This window comes from Entelurus aequoreus, linkage group LG10, assembly GCF_033978785.1.
Source record: "Entelurus aequoreus isolate RoL-2023_Sb linkage group LG10, RoL_Eaeq_v1.1, whole genome shotgun sequence".
NCBI classification, from domain to species: Eukaryota; Metazoa; Chordata; class Actinopteri; order Syngnathiformes; family Syngnathidae; genus Entelurus; species Entelurus aequoreus.
This window is the reverse complement of record NC_084740.1, coordinates 31,593,005-31,614,551: the sequence shown is the minus strand read 5'-3', so window position 1 is coordinate 31,614,551 and position 21,547 is coordinate 31,593,005. Positions and strand designations below refer to the sequence as shown.

Genomic DNA, 21,547 nt, shown 5'->3' with positions numbered 1-21,547 from the left:
TTGCATTTCATTGCAGCAGTTTAATGGCAGTTAACTTATGTATACTTCACAAAATTGAGAATTATGAACATGGTTTTCTGGCGCCACCCGGTGGTTAAGGAGTGCAATTACAACCAAACAGGATTTTTTTTTTTTTTTTGGGGGGGGGGGGGGGGGGGGGGGGATACAATGCGTCATTTGGTTTTCGTGGAAAAAGCATAGTAATATACCAGGATTACAGTCTGGTAAAAATAGCAGCTATAATGGGAGTCAATGGGGCCAAAGGAGTTCTCAGGAAAATGTGTGTGTACTTAGTTCATATGCTATTCTAAAAACGTCGCTAAAACACAATGCAATTTTTCAAAAAAACTTGGTGACATTTCAGACTGCTAACCTTCAAACTGAACAATTATATCACAAAAGTCCAGTTAATAATCTTGTTTAGGTTTTACACACATACACCAAAATTAGTGGTTATTTGGCTCCACACCGTAACATTACATGCCATTTTGTGTACTGTTTTTTTCTTAAACGAGCTTTAGCATAGTTGTGACTTGTTGCGAAGCTTCTTTTAGCCCGATAGCGATTGATGATGAAAGGCGGCGCAGGTAACCCAGATTTTGCGCTGTAGACTGGACAGGCTTTAAAGTCGCAGGGCCAGTCTTTCCATGCGTAGCGAAGAGCTGCTACTGCAGTAGAGGGTGGGCAGACATAGGCAGATATCTGGACGGTGGTCGGAACCCAATGCATGATGGGAGATGGAATCCAGAGAGACTGAGGCCCGCAGGGAGCGCGTGACTGTGAGCAGCAGAGCTTGACACAAAAATAACGATGATACATTCTACAGCACGTTGGTTATTTATAATGTCTTTTTGAAGCATTAGGGAGGATAAACCTCTCTGTTTTGCCACTGATTACCTCAAAGATATCTTCAGACAGCTTGACAGAGACTGCTTGGTCGTACGTGACAATGACACGCTTCCGAGTGGACAGGATTTTTCTGGGGAAAGGTCCAAGGAAGACCACGTCCTTGTCATTGTAGGCCACCGCCATCGCTCCCAGTGTCAGCCGGTAAGCTACATCCTGTTTGTCACGGGGGTGGATGCTGCATGGTGGAGTTGGTTGGCATAAAAAAAGGTGAACACACTTCATGTCACGTCAATCAAAGTTATCAACTCACAATATAAACCAGGGGGTGTCTATCAATCAATCAATCAATGTTTATTTATATAGCCCTAAATCACAAGTGTCTACATTTTCTTTTCATTAAGGGCCGCTTTAAGAACAATGAAAGAACGCAGGGGGCACAAAAAATGTATACATTTGTACATTAAAGATCCTAAGACAAATCCAACATAGACCAGTACCGCCTTCTGAAAATCAGCGTCCTATGCAGTGGACATTTGTTTTTAGCCTTGTTATACAAAACATAAATGTCCTCTGCCTAGGGCACTGCTTATCTTGAGGTTATGCTATGCTATCTAAAGTAGGAGTAAGAGTCAATTAGTGTACTCTCTCCTAATTTATGTCATTAACAATGCCCAGGGCTGATAACATGTTTTGGACACCGCTGCTATAAACATACAGCAGGGCTATTCACAAGGGGGACTAAACATTTTTGCAGCAAACGTCTAAAACAGTCCAGTGCTCCATTTGTGTAGAGGAACTAGACCACTATGAACACATTGGCAGATACTCAAATTGACATTTTAACCTTGCCAGCAAACAAACTTGTGATTTACATAACTGAGGCGTTCCTCAAAGCACTCCTTTAAGTCTTTTTGGCAGTTACACATTGTTTTCATAATGTGATTTATGTTACTAAGATGTTGCTGTAGCTTGTTTACTTCAGATGCAGTCAGTCAATTTTTTTCAACTTGTTATAACTAGCGGTGCTCCTCAAGGCTCCATCTCTTTTTCATAAATTGGGATATTCAACTGATGGCCCCCAAGCTCAGTTCAAAAAACATTTGCAGCAGATTCTTAAAAACACTAGGGTTCTGTCATAGAGATGCTCTTTGGTTAACTTTTTTGCAGAATATCCTTAAAACACCAGTAGAAGAGAAAAACAAGTTGCCTCTATATTGAAGCTATTATATCTGATTCAAGACATCCAAAAACTTCCAAAATTTGCAAGTAAATAGATATGATCAAAATAGTATAAATCTAACAGAAATTCCCGAGCCATTTTGAGAGATAATGAGCTAGCCAGTCATGTGATCCGTGACGTAGAGGTAGGAACCTCAGATACCTTTACCATCAACAACAATGCTAATCATGCCGAGTTCGTAACAGGCAACAGTGATTACTTTGGGACAAATTATGACCCAAAACCTTACATTTTTTATTCTGAACATAAAGAAAGTGAGCCACAAGTTTTAGAAGCTCTGCTAAACAGATCCAGCTTTAGTAAAACACTATGCATCATTGAGCAGTATTGCTAAGTGCTAAACAAGAAATACAAACATAATAAAACAATCACTTACTGTACAATGTCTGCTCTCACTGCGATGACGACTGATAGGATGTTCATGTGTTCCCGTTCAGATGAAGATTTAATTTTAATCCAGACGAAGGGTTAAAAAAATGTTGCTACCTGCAGACACTGTCTTCTGTTGTGTGTTTGTCTCCATTTCCGGGTATAAATTGAATGTCACAGTTGAACAACTTCTAGATTTATGGCTAAATCCAGATAAGAGGCATGATTTATAATCTAGAATAACTTTGACGAGCCGAGACGCGATGTTGCGGGAGCAGCAGGACATCACGGCCAGTTCACAGTAAAAGTAGCAGAGGAATACATAACTGTCTGTTATCAATGCGCTGCTAAAAAAAAATAGTATGTTTGCGCACATAACATCATCGCGGAAATTTTGGTTAATATTCAGGTCACAATATGTTAATAGAGTATTGTTGGCGGGTTTTGGATGGTTATTTAGAGGGTTTTGTTGGTGAAATAGAGAGCCTCCATTGACTCCATTAATTGCAGACTTGTTTTGTAATTTATTAATTTACGACTTAAAATGCTTAAAAAAAAGAAGAACATACAGTACTGGACACACCTTCTCATTTCAATGCGTTTTCTTTATTTTCATGACATTGTAGATTGTCACTGAAGGCATCAAAACTATGACACCTGTGAAGTGAAAACCCTTTCAGGTGACTATCTCTTGAAGCTCATCGAGAGAATGCCAAGAGTGTGCAAAACAGTAATCAGATCAAAGGGTGGCTATTTTGAAGAAACTAGAATATGAAACATGTTTTCAGTTCTTTCACCTTTTTTTGTTAAGTACATAACTCCACATGTGTTCATTCATAGTTTTGATTCCTTCAGTGACAATCGACAATAATCATGAAAATAAAGAAAACGCATTGAATGAGGAGAAGTACTGTATGTGTTCCTGTCTTATATAGGGATTGTGAATGATAGACAGCGCAGCTCTTTCTAATTTTTGCATATTTCCAGTCTAATCTGATAACATGGTCCAGTGACATCAATCTACGGAAATTACTGAAGACATTCAGAGCACAATATTCAAAATGGCCGTCTGAGATGTTGTCATTTTGTGAAATTTAAGTGATATTTTCACATACTTTGCGGATTTTAAGTACAATTGGATATGGTTCAATGGATACATTGAAACACAAATAATCATATACATTTTCCACTCTACCGGAACCTTAAAAAGAGTACAGCACTCCTGTAAATGTGACAAAATAAATGGACCAAAATCAAAATTTCTTTGGAATATACAAAATAAGACCAATAGTGAAGGGAAAAGTCCGCCCTTCCTTAGCTTTCAGGAAATATGGCCCCCAAAACATCCATTCATTTTCTACCGCTTGTCCCTACACTATACTGCTTGGCAGCTGTATTCTTACGTGCCGTATGGTGAAGTCTCATCCGGTAAATCTACAGCCACAGCCATGAAGGTCCTCTGCAGGCGAAGGTTAGGCACAAAGCCTGTGTCGGCTGTCTGGTGCCAGCGGATGTTTGGAAAGCTGTCATCCGTGGAGCCTTTTATGTTGGTGGACAGCTACATCAGAGAGAGAGAAAGAGGTACATAAGACACTTGAAACGATAAGAAACAAAGAAGCAGAAGGCCTAGGGAAGTGCTGATGCTGGGGTTTTTGTCTTTTAACTTCTACCTCAACAGCAAAGAGGACGGGACATTATTCGAAAGCAGATGGTCATTGGAGAGAGGCTGTTTTGATGAGGCCTTCTGATAATGTTTTAAAGTGGAGAAAGTGTAATGGAAAACAGCTCTCTTTGACTCACTAAATGATCCTTTATGAACAAGTACGTATATTGCACAACACAGCAGCAACATAGCTCGGTTGGTAGAGTGGCCGTGCCAGCAACTTGAGGGTTCCAGGTTCGATTCTCGCTTCCGCCATCCTAGTCACTGCCGTTGTGTCCTTGGGCAAGACACTTTACCCACCTGTTCCCAGTGCCACCCACACTGGTTTAAATGTAACTTAGATATTTGGTGTCACTATGTAAAGCGCTTTGAGTCACTAGAGAAAAGCGCTATATAAATATAATTCACTTCACTTCACTTCAATGTTGTAATAGCGATAAGGAACAAACTGCTCAGCCAACATGAATTCTACTGATAAACAACAGTATGACAAGATTGACATGCAGTAGTTTCACAAACTAATGCAAGCAACAGTTTAAAGCGCATGCTGAGATAGACAAAGCTGCTGGATGCAGTGACCCCTCATTATGCAGCTACTGCCATCTTGCGGAGTTAAATATTTTGTAGCTACATGTGCAGTATCGCTGTTTACTGGTGGTAAAATAGTTTATGCAAAGTACAAAATATGTATAAATTTAATATTTTCATAGAGCATACAAAACCTGGTTACAACCTTCTAAATATGTTGTTTTAAACCCTCCAAACATGAATATTTATAGTCACCTTTACACTTCTTTAATCCAATATATTAGACATAATAGAAAATAAGACACATACTGTGCTGACTTTAACAAATATGGTTATGGTGTTAGATTGTTTCAAACATGCACACAGTTCCAATATGACATCTCACATAGTTCCAGTTAATTATTACTACATGTGCAAAAAGGAGTAGGAAGAAGCAAAGCTCAATGAATCCTACCCCTTTTCCATTTCATAGCAATTGCTGTTTGTTCACTTCCTGTGGTCGATCTGTAACACATAAATAAATGGTCTCATCTAGTGACCAATACTAATGTAGTATTGATCTTTTGAATTTATTTGAGGCATTTTATGCTTGAATAATATGTAGAATATAGATTTAAAAATGTGCGGGACAACTGTATATTAATTTGTATCGTATTTGTTGTGTAATTGTAGTATGAATTAAGTAATTATGGTTTAAGAAAATTGTCATTTGAGTGATGGGTCAGGGGCCCATAAGGTTTTGCTTCTTCCTGTACCTTTTCCGACACACCCCTTGTGACTCTTTGAAATTATGAAAAAGAAATAAACATGGAGTTACTGGAAACTACATCAGGTGGTTTCCAACAGCCACAGAAAGTAAGTCAATGTTTTTTTTTGTTTTTTATTTATTTATAAAAAAGCAGACAAATTTAGGGATTAATTAAAAAAATATTCTAAACAATAATAAATACCTGGACAAATCCAAAGGGGAAGTCCACAGCAGTCTGCCCACCTGAGCCCAGGTGAAACGTCTTCCTCCAGTTATCAATCATGGCAGGAAAAGAACAGTTGTACTTGTCTTGATGGTAGTCCGCATTTCGTTCCCCTGGGCACCAAGAGGAATGTCTTTATCGACGCAGGCTCTGATTAATATTGGAATCTGTGATGAATGGTTGTTACCTTGGTACCAGATGGCTCCTTTGAGTGTCATGTTGAGCAGTGGGTGGATCATCGCGTTCCACAGGACAGAGTTTGCATTTTTAGAGCTGAGGGGAAAGTTGGTCAATCACTACACAAGATGGCAGTAGCTGCATTTGAAGTACCAATGGATGGTTAGCACCCTGCAGCTTTAAAAGGAAACCACTTTTTTTTTTTTGAAAATCGTTCACAATCACCATGAGAAACAAGAACACACGTGTTTTTTTTAGTTCGGATTTTAAAAATTATTTAAAAAACACTTGGAGGATGCAGCTAATGGGAGTCACCGTTGTAGCTTTCAAAGCCCTTTAAAACTACTTTAAAACCCTCCAACGTTTTGTATACACACTGCAAGTATATATATAATGTATCAACAGACACGTTCATAACAATATGTTCAATATTTATCCTATTTTGATCCATCCATCCATTTCTACCGCTTGTCCCTTTTGGGGTGGCGGGGGGTGCTGGAGCCTATCTCAGCTGCATTCGGGCGGAAGGCGGGGTACACCCTGGACATTTTAATCAATTTAATAAACTTCTTCCACTCAAAGATTTCTGTTTCCATAGCAGCGCACGTCTGACTTCTGGCAACAATGTGTGTCTTACTTCGGGATACAAAACCCTTGTCTGTGTTCTAATCATGGCAGACTTGTTAACAAACAACAAAGACGGCAATTTTTGCACAAATGAGGATTCACAAACCTTATCTTTTTTAACCCGAATGAACGGAGGATGAACTACTGCTTCTAGAAACGAGCAGGAAGAAGAGGGTGAAACGTTGGCGCAAACGGAAGCCGAGAGAGTCAATTGAAAGCCACTCGAAGCTGTAAATGTGGAATTTGGAGACAAGATATTTAGACATAAATGGATTGGTTACCACCAATGAACCAGAAAAAACATCCCCTGTTCAGCTTGACCAAAGAAACAACTGTCCATCGAGTGAGTCACACTTTATATTGATCATGATGGACGCAGCACCTCATGCATGTATTACAACTACAGTACATACGCTGTCTGGCTAGCTGTGTAAAACAAAACATGAAATGTGGGCTAATACTTTACAGATACTGTAATATGATCGTTCATGTTTTTCAGACAGTACAGGTTTGTATCTTACCGCATTGTGTTGTGCATTACAAACTCAAACACGTTTCATGCTGTCGTAGAAGCTAGCTTATCTTTTGCTGTAGTTAGCTTTTACGGCTAATACCGAAGCGCGCCGATGTGTTACTACATTAGAAAGAGTGTTCACTCTTAGAATAACAATGCCGCCACAGCTTGGTTATTACACAGATTACGGGACGTAAATGAAGTATTGGTGACAGTTTTTGGATGCATTTTCAAAGTGATTTAGAGGTAGAATAGATTGCTCCCATTAGCTGCATTGCTAGCTACCTAGATCAAGCCGATTTTTACATGTAAGTATGCAAAATAAAACAAAAGCTTGTCTTTTTGTCTCTCATGATTGTGAGCAACAGGCAAAATTCCCCAAAAAGTGCAGTTCCCCTTTAATTTACTTATGCATGTACCTAAATATTAATATAGTATTTACCATATTTTTCAGACTATAAACTATGAACAACTTTTTTCCTACGCTTTGCATCCTGCGGCTTATAAAACGGTGCAGATAATTAATTGAGCTGTCTTCGCTAACGGCCATAATGTTTTGTATTCAACAAATAGTTTTCAACACCGACGGATACTGAAAATGTGTGCTATTGTTGGTGATACAGCGCCACCTTTGGACGAGTTTTCTCACTGCAGATGCAATGTAATTCCTGTTTGGTGCCTTGAACCGGAGGTACAGTATATCCCATTTCGTCAACTATTTGTACGTAGCATTTCTGCTTGAAAGGATTCTTCATCACTACAAGGAACATTTGTAAGTTTTACAATATAACTAAAACAATTCATATTTACTAAACCCTGTGTGATGTCTGTAGGAGTGTTTTTTTATGCGTATTTGTACATGCTGTCGTAATGTAATCAAGCTAGCATCGGTAGTATTAGCTAATATGCCATCAAGTTTACAGTTGTCCGTGTTAGTATTATTTACTGGCATTATTTTTGTATTGTTTCATTTTCATAAATTCACCAAAACGTCACCGTGGAGTTATTGAGTCTGTTCCGTTGATTGGAGAGCTAGCTTCCACACCTAGTGGGTCCATGACGATGACTTCTGTTTTGTTTGATCAGTTGTTTTACTGTCTTGTGACAGGCACACTTTGGAAACAATTACAGCATATACATATTTTCAAAATCTTTCGTACTGGTGTATACCTCCGCAGCTTATAGTCCGGTTCAGCTAATATATGCAAAAATATTTATTTATTCTAAAATGTGGTGGGTGCAGCTTAAGTACCTGTGCACTCTATAGCCTGTAAAGTATGATTATTTATTTTATTTATAATGAATTTATTTAATCCTGTTGATGAAGTGTATTAATGCTGGCTTAGCAGTTTTCTGCTTACAGCTATACAACATTGGTTCTGTTGTTGTTGTGTAGTGCAATATACTTGCTAGTAAAATACCAAAGAGATACCTTTTCCTTTCCACTTTCTCATAATCTCCAAATCATTCTTAATGAATCATTATTAATAAATTAAAAACATTTATTGTTAATAGACAATCTTGTCTGCTTGCCTTTGGTTGTTCTGCTCCAGTCCACATTGCTGAAGGGCTCTTAAAGATGACCACGCTTCAACAGGTGTGCCACCCCAGCAGGACTCTACCAGTCCGACGGGGTACTTCAAGTTCTCATACATGTAACGGCCAAAGAGCCAACACACTGCAGAGAACTGGGCCAGGCCACCTGAAAGCAAGAACACCAGTCCACTCAGTAAGTAAATAACCTCTAATGGACACTGCTTTGGATGAACGAAGCATTGTCTTACTGGCTTCAGTCACAGACCATGGGAGCGCCACTCCAGTCAGATCAGTCAGCTCAGTGTCGCTCATATTCAAGGCTGCCATAAAGGTCCTCACGTGAGGGTACTTGCCCGCAAGAGCGAGCTCTTCAGATGCATTAAAAATCTACAAGGCCATCATTCATAATGCTCATTAAGGGTCCTTGTGTATTGTCATACTGTACATCAGTCCCTCCAGGATTTGGTGAGCTTTTTTTGTGATTGTCGCGTGGTAAAATAGGAAATTCACAGCAGCTTTTTCAAAAGGTTGTGGCAAAATGTAAGCATTTTTTTATTTTAATGATATTGCATCAGCCTTTCACAATCATTATGAGTATCATGTTCTATCTTATCATCTATCTTATTTTTGTTGCAGTGCCTAGTTTCTGGGTCACGGGGCATAGCGCTCACCTAATGCTCAATACCTCCTGACTACTTAAAGGCCTACTGAAATGAAATTGCCTTATTTAAACGGGGATAGCAGATCCATTTTATGTGTCATACTTGATCATTTTGCGATATTGCTATATTTTTGCTGAAAGAATTTAGTAGAGAACATCGACGATAAAGTTCGCAACTTTTGGTCGCTGATAAAAAAAAAGCCTTGCCTGTACTGGAAGTAGCGTGGCGTCACAGGTTGAAAGGCTCCTCACATTTCCCCATTGTTTACACCAGCAGCGAGAGCGATTCGGACCGAGAAAGCGACGATTACCCAATTAATTTGAGCCAGGATGAAAGATTCGTGGATGAGGAACGTGAGAGAGAAGGACTAGAGTGCAGTGCAGGACGCATCTTTTTTCGCTCTGACCGTAACTTAGGTACAAGCTGGCTCATTGGATTCCACACTCTCTCCTTTTTCTATTGTGGATCACGGATTTGCATTTTAAACCACCTCGGATACTATATCCTCTTGAAAATGAGAGTCGAGAACGTGAAATTCACCGTGACTTTTATCTCCACGACAATACATCGGCGAAGCACTTTAGCTACGGAGCTAACGTGATAGCATCGGGCTTAACTGCAGATAGAAACAAAAGAAATAAAACCCCTGACTGGAAGGATAGACAGAAAATCAACAATACTATTAAACCATGGACATGTAACTACACGGTTAATGCTTTAACAACTACACGGTTAATGCTTTAACAAGCTTAACAATGCTGTTGCTAACGACGCCATTGAAGCTAACTTAGCAACAGGACCTCACAGAGCTATGCTAAAAACATTAGCTATCCACCTACGCCAGCCAGCCCTCATCTGCTCATCAACACCCGTGCTCACCTGCGTTCCAGCGATCGACGGAGCGACGAAGGACTTCACCCGATCATAGATGCGGTCGGCGGCTAACGTCGGATAGCGCGTCTGCTATCCAAGTCAAAGTCCTCCTGGTTGTGTTGCTGTAGCCAGCCGCTAATACACCGATCCCACCTAAAGCTTTCTTCTTTGCAGTCTTCATTGTTCATTAAACAAATTGCAAAAGATTCACCAACACAGATGTCCAGAATACTGTGGAATTTTGAGATGAAAACAGAACTTTTGGTATTGGATTCAATGGTGTCCGAATACTTCCGTTTCAACGATTGACGTCACGCGCATACGTCATCATACATAGACGTTTTCAACCGGAAGTTTAGCGGGAAATTTAAAATTGCACTTTATAAGTTAACCCGGCCGTATTGGCATGTGTTGCAATGTTAAGATTTCATCATTGATATATAAACTATCAGACTGCGTGGTCGGTAGTAGTGGGTTTCAGTAGGCCTTTAAGCTCTCCAGTCTCTCACTCGGTGCCAGTAGATTCCTGATGATTCACCCTTCCAGTCGTGTACATCTCTTGTGCTTTGGCTACACTTCTTGTTCCCTGTGGCTCAGTCCCAGTGTTGCGTTGTAGTGCTAACTGTTACCTCTCCACACTTTGTGTGTTATTTATGTTTCTCTCACCTTAAGTGTGCATCCTTAGTTATTTTTAGTCACTCCTTTTTGTTATTATTTATATTTTTGCTCTGCGTTAGGGTTGTACTCCGGCTAAGCTGATCGTGACAATGAGTTTGTTTTAAGTAGTTTTTTGTAACTATGACCCCTAAAAGTACAATATTTCAACAAATCTAACACAATATGCTTTATTTGCATATGTGCATTTTTTGGGGAAAAAAATGCAGTGGTACTTCAACTTACGACCACAATTCATTCCACAACCGAGCTCTTAACTCAAAACACTTGTATCTCAAATCAGCCACGCTCATTAAAATTAATTGAAATCATCTTAATCCGTGCTTGCCTCCCCTAAAACCGCACAATTGTAACATGTAACATGTCTTTAAAAAACTTTTGGATAAAATATATTGTTTGAAAACAATTACGCAAACAAGTACAGTAGTTTTATGAAGTAATGTATTATTAATGTACAAATTAACATTTACTTTTCAGTGTGTTTTGATTGGCATCTTAGATCTAACATTTACAATGAGCCAAGTTGCCGAAGACGGAGGGCTGGTCAATAAGGCTGGGATATCAGCAAGTAATGGCGTTAAAAAAGCGAATATTCCCACAATCAGTGTAGTGAGGGAGAAGAGCGGACGCCTTACAGGCGATGTGCTGGGAGTGTTACTATCACACGAGGCTGTGCAGCATCGCTGGTTCGTAGCATGGTGGAGTGGACAGACCCGCCATTGACACCCGGAGCAGCTTTATGTGTGCACAGGAAGCCAAGCTGTGGCCTGAAGAGCAAGCTTCAGCAGGACGATGATTTCGGCTGGAAGGCTGTGGAAGCTGGACCGCTGCAAGTCAGACTGTATGTTTTTGGGTGGATCTTATGCCGCTTACTGTGGCATTTGCTACACTGTCTATAGGCGGGGAGGCTTGTAACTCTAATCATGCTCGCAATTTAAAGGATAACAAAAACCACATCTCAAAATACTCGTAAAAACAGGTACTCTCAAGTCGAGGAACTATTATTTTGATGTTTTACTAGTTTTAGTCTGGGAGGAAGACACTTGATGACAGTAACGCTGACTCCAATACTGTGCGGGGCAGCATGGCTCAGGTGGTAGAGTGGTTGTCTCCCAGCCTGAAGGTTGCAGGTTCGAGCCTCAGTATCCCTGTGTCATCAGTAGGTAAATGTGATAATAGTGTCAAAATGCTTTCAGTACCTTGACGGTAGATACGCGCTATACAAGTAATATCCATTAACCATTTAAAATCATTCATAAAAAGAAACACCACGTCATTGTCCGCTGTCTGCTTTGTCGTCCACAAGTTGCAGACATTCTCCGTGTGTGTTTTATGGTTATATATCGTAAAGTTTAGTTCAAGAAAGTCAGGACGTGGGTGTGTTGGTATGTATTGCCCAGAAGGCTTAGCGCTGTAAATAGGAACAAGAAGGGGGTCTGGTCCGTGCAACGAGTGAGTATGAGATTTAAGCTATTCAAGCGATCAATAGTTATTAGATATTGTCAATATTAATATTGATAGATGTTGTTCCATGTTCATGCTTTGTCTACACAATAAATATATGCATTATATATACTGTATAAATACATTAGTTTTCATTAGACAGTTGACGTGCATATTTGAGCGATGCTTAGGGATGCATTTGATTAGCCAAAATGTGTGGAGAAGTTGCAGGGATTGGACAAAGTTGCAATGTCATAATTAAATTGGCACAATGACAAGATACCAAATTCCTGGAGGGTCTGTATCAGTATTGCACAGCAGCACACTGACCTGTGATGTTTTGAAGTACATGTTGCTCTGGCCGCCGCAAAGCCAAACGTCCCCGAACAGCACATCGGTCAGAGTGGCCGAGCTGTTCTGAAGGGCCGCGGTCACGCTGTAGGGACCGCCAGCCTCAATGGGGTTGAGGATTACTCGCCATATGCCTGCATGTGTCATGAGAAGACGATATGTGGTTATGAATATGGGATGTAGGCACATTTATCACTAAAGCATAGTATAGTTTGGGCTGGGCTGAAAGCAAAGATTGCTACACTTGCATTTGAACTTGCATGATTTCCAAGCCACTTGCCTCAAGTACCTGTCAGGATCACTCAATTTGACCTGTTATTTCTTTTTTTCTCTCCTCTGTCCCCGTCACAGCCCCGCGGAGGTCTGCATATACTTGCCACCCGACAACAGCGAGCTACATTTACCTTTCGTCACAGTGACTGGTGAGCTTGCATGTTTTATCGGTCCTGACAAGTAGACGGTGACCTGCGCGCCCTCGGGGCCGTAACCCCACAGAAGTGCGCTCTCCGGAGACTTCTGCAGCACCATGTGGTCTCCATAGTAGGAGGCAAAGCGGAGCTTCCCTTCTAGACACACACACGCACAAAAAAATGTGTTTCTATTCAGAAGGGTATTTTGCAGTACAGTATACGTCTTGCATATTACAAAACCCAAAACCAGTGATGTATAAGAGACACATTTAAAATAAATGATCATTAACCCTTTGGAGTTCAGGATCAGATTTTTGAAAGGGTCAAATATCATCTATCTACCGTATTTTTCGGACTATAAGTCACAGTTTTTTTCACAGTTTGGCCGGGGGTGCGACTTATACTCAGGAGCGACTTATGTGTGAAATTATTAACACATTACCGTAAAATATGAAATAATATTATTTAGCTCATTCACGTAAGAGACTAGACGTACAAGATTTCATCGGATTTAGCGATTAGGAGTGACAGATTGTTTGGTAAACGTATAGCATGTTCTATATGTTATAGTTATTTGAATGACTTTTACCATAATATGTTACGTTAACATACCAGGCACGTTCTCAGTTGGTTATTTATGCGTCATATAACGTACACTTATTCAGCCTGTTGTTCACTATTCTTTATTTATTTTAAATTGCCTTTCAAATGTCTATTCTTGGTGTTGGGTTTTATCAAATAAATTTCCCCAAAAAATGCGACTTATACTCCAGTGTGACTTATATATGTTTTTTTCCTTCTTTATTATGCATTTTCGGCCGGTGCGACTTATACTCCGGAGCGACTTATACTCCGAAAAATACGGTATTATTATTGTATTATTTGTATCTTTATCTTTATAAAGACGTCTGAATACCATCTTAAAACATCCCAAAAAATTTTCGATAGCTATAAAGTATGCATACAATGTTGTAACAGGCACATTCATGAAGTACGTACTTCCCTGGTCGAAAGGATTTTACAGAATTCATAGGGGCGATTGCTACTTCCGTCAACAACAACGACAGAGAGCGTGATCTGTGTGTAATCAAGGAAGACTTCGTGAGAGCTTTGGGGCGTTATCATGTACCACTAATGCTAAATGTTTCATGGACAAAATAAGAACATATCAAAACAGTGACTTACAATGTCCGCTCTCTCACTGGGATGCCAACTGGTGGGATGGTTGTATCTTTCAGCACTTGTGCTGTCCTTGAGATTCAGAATAATTCTCACTTTTCTAAAAATGCTAGGAGGAAACGATTATTTACTGAGTTTTCGTAGCGATGTGTTTGGGTTTAATGCCGAGTTCCATTTTTTGAGAGCAAGTTAAAGGCCTACTGAAATGATTTTTTTTTTTTTAAATTGGGGATAGCAGATCCATTCTATGTGTCATACTTGATCATTTCGCGATATTGCCATATTTTTGCTGAAAGGATTTAGTATAGAACAACGACTATAAAGATTGCAACTTTTGGTATCTGATAAAAAAAAAGCCTTGCCCCTACCGGAAAATGATTCCCGGGCGCGGCGCCGCTGCTGCCCACTGCTCCCCAAGGGGATGGGTCAAATGCAGAGGACAAATTTCACCACATCTAGTGTGTGTGACAATCATTGGTACTTTAATCTTTAATCTTTAATCTTAAGTAGCGTGACGTAGTCAGTTGAAAGGCTCCATACATTTTCCTATTGTTTTCAATGCAGCTAGAGCGATTCGGACTGAGAAAGCGACGATTACCCCATTAATTTGAGCGAGGATGAAAGATTCGTGGATGAGGAACGTTAGAGTGAAGGACTAGAATGCAGTGCAAGACATATCTTTTTTCGGCCTGACCGTAACTTAGGTACAAGCTGGCTCATTGGATTCCACACTCTCTCCTTTTTCTATTGTGGATCACGGATTTGTATTTTAAACCACCTCGGATACTATATCCTCTTGAAAATGAGAGTCGAGAGCGCGAAATGGACATTCACAGTGACTTTTATCTCCACGACAATACATCGACGAAACACTTTAGCTACGGAGCTAACGTGATAGCATCGTGCTTAACTGCATATAGAAACAAAATAAATAAATCCCTGACTGGAAGGATAGACAGAAGATCAACAATACTATTAAACCATGGACATGTAAATACACGGTTAATGCTTTCCAGCCTGGCGACAGTTAACAATGCTGTTGCTAACGACGCCTTTGAAGCTAACTTAGCAACCGGACCTCACAGAGCTATGCTAAAAACATTAGCTATGCACCTACGCCAGCCAGCCCTCATCTGCTCATCAACACCCGTGCTCACCTGCGTTCCAGCGATCGAAGGACTTCACCCGATCACAGATGCGGTCAGCGAGACGGAGGAAGTTAAGGTGAGTTTGGCGGCTAGCGCATCTGCTATCCATCTCTGTCCTCCTGGCTGTGTTACTGTAGTCTGCCGCTAATACACCGATCCCACCTACAACTTTCTTCTTTGCAGTCTCCATTGTTCATTAAACAAATTGCAAAAGATTCACCAACACAGATGTCCAGAATACTGTGGAATTTTGAAATGAAAACAGAGCTTTTTTGTATTGTATTCAATGGGGTACCAATACTTCCGTATCAACCGTTTATGTCACGCGCATACGTCATTATATCTAGACGTTTTCAACCGGAAGTGTGGCGGGAAATTTAAAATTGCACTTTATAAGTTAACCCGGCCGTATTGGCATGTGTTGCAATGTTAAGATTTCATCATTGATATATAAACTATCAGACTGCGTGGTCGGTAGTAGTGGGTTTCAGTAGGCCTTAAGAGTAAGTATTCACTGCTTGGAACGGTCCGGATTTTCGATGCATGATTTAAAATCCGGCATGACCTTTTTTTACAGACTCAAAGGTGATGCAGCAGCAGAAGAAGCTGAATTAGCTACAGTAACATACCTCTCGCCTGTGATACTATGGCAGAAAAGTTTTTTCCTCATTGTTAGCTACTACAATAACAATAGTTTGGTTGATATGCAGGCCACGACATGAAAATCAAGTGTTGTTGGCGGTTTTTGGATGTTTTTTTAGAAAGTTTTAGAAGAACATTTTTTCTTAACCATAGGCCCATTGTTGGGCTGTGAGCGCCTCCTATAGGGCCGGCAAAAAATATTTGTTTCTCAGCGGTAGTCGGTGTAGGGAGCAGCGGTACTCAGTTGTAATACACTTTTCCACCAACTGTGGAAGTAATGACAATATCAAAGAAACACAAGAAGTTTGGCGCTAAAGTCATACAGAACTTTCGTAAGCGCAAAAATGATGAGTAAAGTGGTGAAGCTGCATTATCATTTGTACTAAAATTTTATTGACTGTTTATTTAAAAACATTTTATTTATTAATAATTTAGTTAGGCTATATTTTAGCACAGAGTAATTGTATATAAAATAAATATAGTTTTTTATGAGTCCCTTTTTTTGCAGTTTATTTGATTAGTATTTAATCAAATAAATTGCAATAAGGCCCAACCTGAGCCTTGCTAGTCATTTTTGTGATGAACACATGGATTCATCTCATCTATAGAGGGTGCTATTCTATGTGCGCAATATGAACTATGTATTGCTATTCTGTTGTTTTTTTCATTGTGTTTTACTTTTGTAGCTGTATGTAGAAATGGCGCCGCTGAAGTGGCAGCTGGTTGCATCAGCTCCTTGACTTTTTAATGTCTTTTGTGTCCTTTGGGTTTTTTTATGTTTTCATGTGTTTTTTACCTAACTTTTTGTGGACTTTTTGTATCTGCACGGCAACTACATAATTTCCCCCATTGTGGGATAAATAATCTATCCTACTTAATTGTTACTCAAATTGTTAACTCTTTTTCTCATAAAATTACAACTTTATTTTTGTGCTAGTACTATTTAGAATTATTTGCATTTGTTGTTGGTCCTACTACAGCACTCCTTTTGATATAGAGTACATTTAGAATTATATTTCTTTGGCTTTATTCCTTGTATCATCGTCCATGCATCCATTTTCTACCGCTTGTCCCTTTTGGGGTCGCGGGGGTGCTATTAGATTATTATATTATATTAGTTTATTTAAAAGGGGACAATACAATTTCATAAAAACACATGACTACAAATGGTTTAAAAAAGCCAGAATTAGCCAGAAAGCTAGTTTTCATCTGTAGTCCCCAGGCCATGCTGTAAAAAAAGGCAGTAAAATTACAATTTAAAAGAAACAGGCTCATCTTTTAGTGCTGGCAGCTGTAGGCGTTGATAAGCCACTTTTTTTTTGTGAAGGCCTTGTAAGTTGTGACCAGTTTAACCTCCTCAGGTACTGAGTTCCACACATTTGCGCTTCTTACTGACCAGGCCGACTTACTGAAAGTGCTCCTGCGCAGAGGAATATAACAGTCACCTCCAACAGAGCCTTGAGTGACACGCTCAAGGCTGTTTCGTTGGCTGAAGAACTCTGCCAGAGGATCTGGAGCCAATTCATGCAGTACTTTATAGGTCAGTTTTAAGTCTGCAAATGTGTGAAGACTGTCCCAGTTTAAAATACTGTATTTTTTTTTTAGAATGGCACAGGGATGATAGTGCCTAGGTTTTTTTTTTATCCATAACTTTAATTGCTTGTTTGTACAAGATGTCCAATGTTTAGTTTTTTTTTAACTCTGACCAGCCTGAAAGTGAAGTGGCTGAAAATCATCGAATGCAATTACAATTTTGCAGCTTCAGTTGACATTTCATTTCGAATTGCACGAAAATTTTGCGATATTTTACACAATTTGCCAATATGGGCTTTGAAGGAAAGCTCTGAATCTATTATTAACCCAAGATATTTATATTGGCTGACAATTTGTATTCTTTCTCTATTAATATTTATGTCTGGGTCAGATGATACTTGTTTTGTTTTATCAGTATACTTGCCAACCTTGAGACCTCCAATATCGGGAGGTGGGGGGGCGTGGTTGGGCGGGGGCGTGGTTAGGGGCGTGGTTAAGAGGAGAGTACATTTACAGCTAGAATTCACCAACTCAAGTATTTCATATATATATATATATATATATATATATATATATATATATATATATATATATAAATATTATATATATATATATTAAATATATATATATATATATATATATATATATATATATATATATATTAAATATATATATATATATATATATATATTAAATATATATATATATATATATATATATATATATATATATATATATATATATATATATATATATATATATATATATATATATATATATATATATATATATATATGTGACGGTCCACAACTGTATGTGGCAAAATGCAGCTCCACACTGCTGTCGCTTCAACATATCACTGGCACCAGGTGGATTATGAATTTCTTTTATTACATTGTCCTGCAAAACAGTGCAAATTGTGAGACTGTGAGTCCACTTGGGTAACGGGATTATCAATTGGAAGGCGTCACAGTTCTGAGCACTTCCCGCGGGTAAAGTACATACCACTTCTCGCCAGCAACAGGCGCTGTTGCAACACTTCATTCATAATTTAATCAAGCATAATGAACGTCTGTTTCTACACCGTTACATATATATATATATATATATATATATATATATATATATATATATATATATATATATATATATATATATATATTGATTTTATTATATAAATAAAAGAAATACTTGAATTTTAGTGTTCATTTATTTACACATATACACCAGTGGCGTGCGGTGAGGTTAATGTATGGTGAGGCACGACTGCATCAACAAAACAATAACAGTGAAATACTTTTTCATAACATGGTCACTACTGCCTAGTTTCTCTTGTTATATTCTTATTTTACAGTTACATTTTTATTCTCATCGTTGCTTTTTATTTTTATTCTATTGTAATATTTTTCTATTTTGTCTCCATTTATACCCCCATTATTTACTTTTTACTTTTTACAATTGTGTACACTGCTGCTGGAATTAAAATTTTCCTGAGGGAACTCTCCTGAAGGAATCAATAAAGTACTGTCTATCTATCTATCTATCTATCTATCTATCTATCTATCTATCTATCTATCTATCTATCTATCTATCTATCTATCTATCTATCTATCTATCTATCTATCTATCTATCTATCTATCTATCATCACAGTCAGGGGCCGTACTTATCAAGCTTCTTAGAGTGCCATTTTACACTTAAGTCCTGAGAATTTGCGAAATTTAGTCCTACTCTCAAACTTAAGAATAAAAGCTTTTTATCAACGTTCTTAAGTCTAAGAATCACTCCTACTCTCCACGATATTTAAGAGACCTTCAGAGGTGTCTTAATTGGTTAGGAGTTGCCAGCAGGGGATGGCACTGAGGCGAGAGAGACGTGCGCGAACGTTCAGGGAGCGGAACGATGTCCTGGATTTGTTTGATGACGAGCAGCTGATCAAACGGTATCGTTTAGACAGAGCGGGTATTATTTTTGTCACAGATTTAATACTTTTCGATTCCTTGTTGATTTCTGCATGTGGCTGCAGTGGGCTAGTATGTATAGAGCCACCCACACCAGTTTCAAATTAGTTGCCTAATTAATGAATTGGAAAGAAAAAATTTTGAGAGTAGCGTATGTGTGTGGCCGTGAGGTGAGTGACGTCAGTGAGTGTGTGGGCGAGAGAAGAGAGGGAGCGGTAGCGTGAGTGCCGGCGGGGACTAGTTTGTTTTGTATTATTTTGTAGTTTATTGTCAAAATATACACTCCCATTGTCCACTTAAATATTTCCAAGATATTTCTTTATTCTTAGACAACGGATTCCCTTCCGTGATTGGTCATTTCTATGGACACAGAAATGACGTCACCTAAAATTCCGTTTATGGCACATAGTAATGTCGTAATTCAGCTCTGAGTGTGACACTTAAGATTCAGTCCTACACTTCGCTGAAAGTGTGAGTAAGACGCTTGATAACTAACTTTTAAGTGCAGCTTTCAGCGAATAATTTATTTACTCTTAAGTCAACTCTTAGCAGACTTCTTAGGAGTAATTCTAAGAAGCTTGATAAGTACGGCCCCTGCAGTGCAGGTGTACCTAATGTTGTGTCCCTGCGGTCGTTCGCGGCTCCTGCAGCGCGAGCATTGTTGTTTTTGCACTTTTTGGCTTCTTGTTAAGTGACTTTTTTTGGGTGGATTCGGTCTTGCACGTGGAGGGTTTGGGTGTGGGCTTTGGTTGGTGTGGCCGCGGCGCTCCCGTCGGGGGTGTATTCTGCGGCGGAGGTGCTTGGCACCAGGAGGTGGGGTTATGAGACGGGCCTCCAGCTCCGGCTGAATACCGGGAGTTTGTCGGGAGAAAATCTCTGTCGGGAGGTTGTCGGGAGAGGCGCTGAATATCGGGATTCTCCCGCTAAAAACGGGAGGGTTGGCAAGTATGTTATCAGTTACATACATGCCTACAGTTTTACAAACGTTTAGCTGAAGACAGCACTGCTGCAACCAAGTTGTAACATCCATCCATCCATTTCCTACCGCTTGTCCCTTTTGGGGTCGCTGGAACATATGCTCCATTATTGCTATATTTTGATTGGGATTTAATACTTATATAGTTATACTGCCACATTGATTGATTGATTGATTGAAACTTTTATTAGTAGATTGCACAGTAGTACATATTCCGTACAAATGACCACTAAATGGTAACACCCGAATAAGTTTTTCAACTTGTTTAAGTCGGCGTCCAGTAAATCAATTCACAGTAAACCTGTTTGCTACATTACGGTCAATAAAAAAGTGTAATGGACTGTAGAAGAACAGTGATGATGATGGAGGCTTCATCACCCTGGCAAGCAACATTACATTATTTCCAGATCGCACTATGAGTCAACACTGTTTTAGAAGGGCCCCTTTTCCTTTTTTTTTTTTTGCTATTCAACTTTATCTCACAGTTTAATCAAGTTTCTACTCACCACATTGTTGAAAAGAATACTGAACCATCAGAAGTAGCAGACACAAAGACAACATAATAAACAGCCCAACAAAAGTAAAAATGTTAAGGAGGCGTTGGAGAAGTTTGCCACGTTGATATAAACAGGAAGTAGAACAAAGCTAATCCTGTCCCCCCAATTTAACTATATCGTGTCCAAAACCTAATTACAGTACTACATAAAAGTAGTACTAATTATAACTAAAGAATAGACTAAATTGTTCAATAAATTGAACTACAAGCAATTCTATCATCACTTTGATGAAAACAAAATTTGCCCGGCAGAATAACCTGAGGGAAAACTTTTCACCAATACGTTCTATTGCGGGGTTTAAACCACGTGACCATATCTACGGAGATATCTATGATTGGATGTAAACAATGCAATAGTTTCACTTTATTTAGCAGCAGCTGGGCAAATATCAGATTATTATTAATGTTTAAAGGCGAACATACAAGCTAGATATCATCAAAAACGAAGCGGGAGACAGTGGATGGATGGATATAATCCAAATGGAGTGGATCTAAGTTTTAAGAACTTTGAAGAAGACCCTTCAAACTCCATGGCGTCTGATAGTATGTAGGCACTTCATTTATTCATGTATTTAATTGTTATTTATTTGTGCATGGGTATTATGTTTGTTGGATGCTAATGTATGCTGTGCAATTGTTTATCTGTGTTGTCAAGCAATGTGCTC

General features: G+C 39.1%; 1 protein-coding gene across 2 annotated transcripts; it reads right to left on the bottom strand.

The window, feature by feature from the left end:
• Window positions 1-155: 155 nt before the first annotated feature.
• Window positions 156-21,083, bottom strand: siae (sialic acid acetylesterase). Of its 2 annotated transcripts, XM_062060514.1 has the most exons (10): window positions 20,833-21,075; window positions 12,883-13,044; window positions 12,458-12,612; window positions 8,723-8,861; window positions 8,472-8,640; window positions 5,808-5,893; window positions 5,600-5,733; window positions 3,862-4,016; window positions 898-1,084; window positions 156-792 (listed from the first exon to the last, which is right to left on the bottom strand). In XM_062060514.1, the coding sequence occupies exons 1-10, from the start codon at window positions 20,885-20,887 to the stop codon at window positions 454-456; spliced, it is 1,581 nt and encodes a 526-aa protein (XP_061916498.1). In that variant the 5' UTR covers window positions 20,888-21,075; the 3' UTR covers window positions 156-453. The 2 variants fall into 2 exon arrangements, with proteins under 2 accessions (XP_061916498.1, XP_061916499.1); XM_062060515.1 differs by lacking the exon at window positions 12,883-13,044 and having other exon boundaries at window positions 20,833-21,083.
• Window positions 21,084-21,547: the final 464 nt, after the last annotated feature.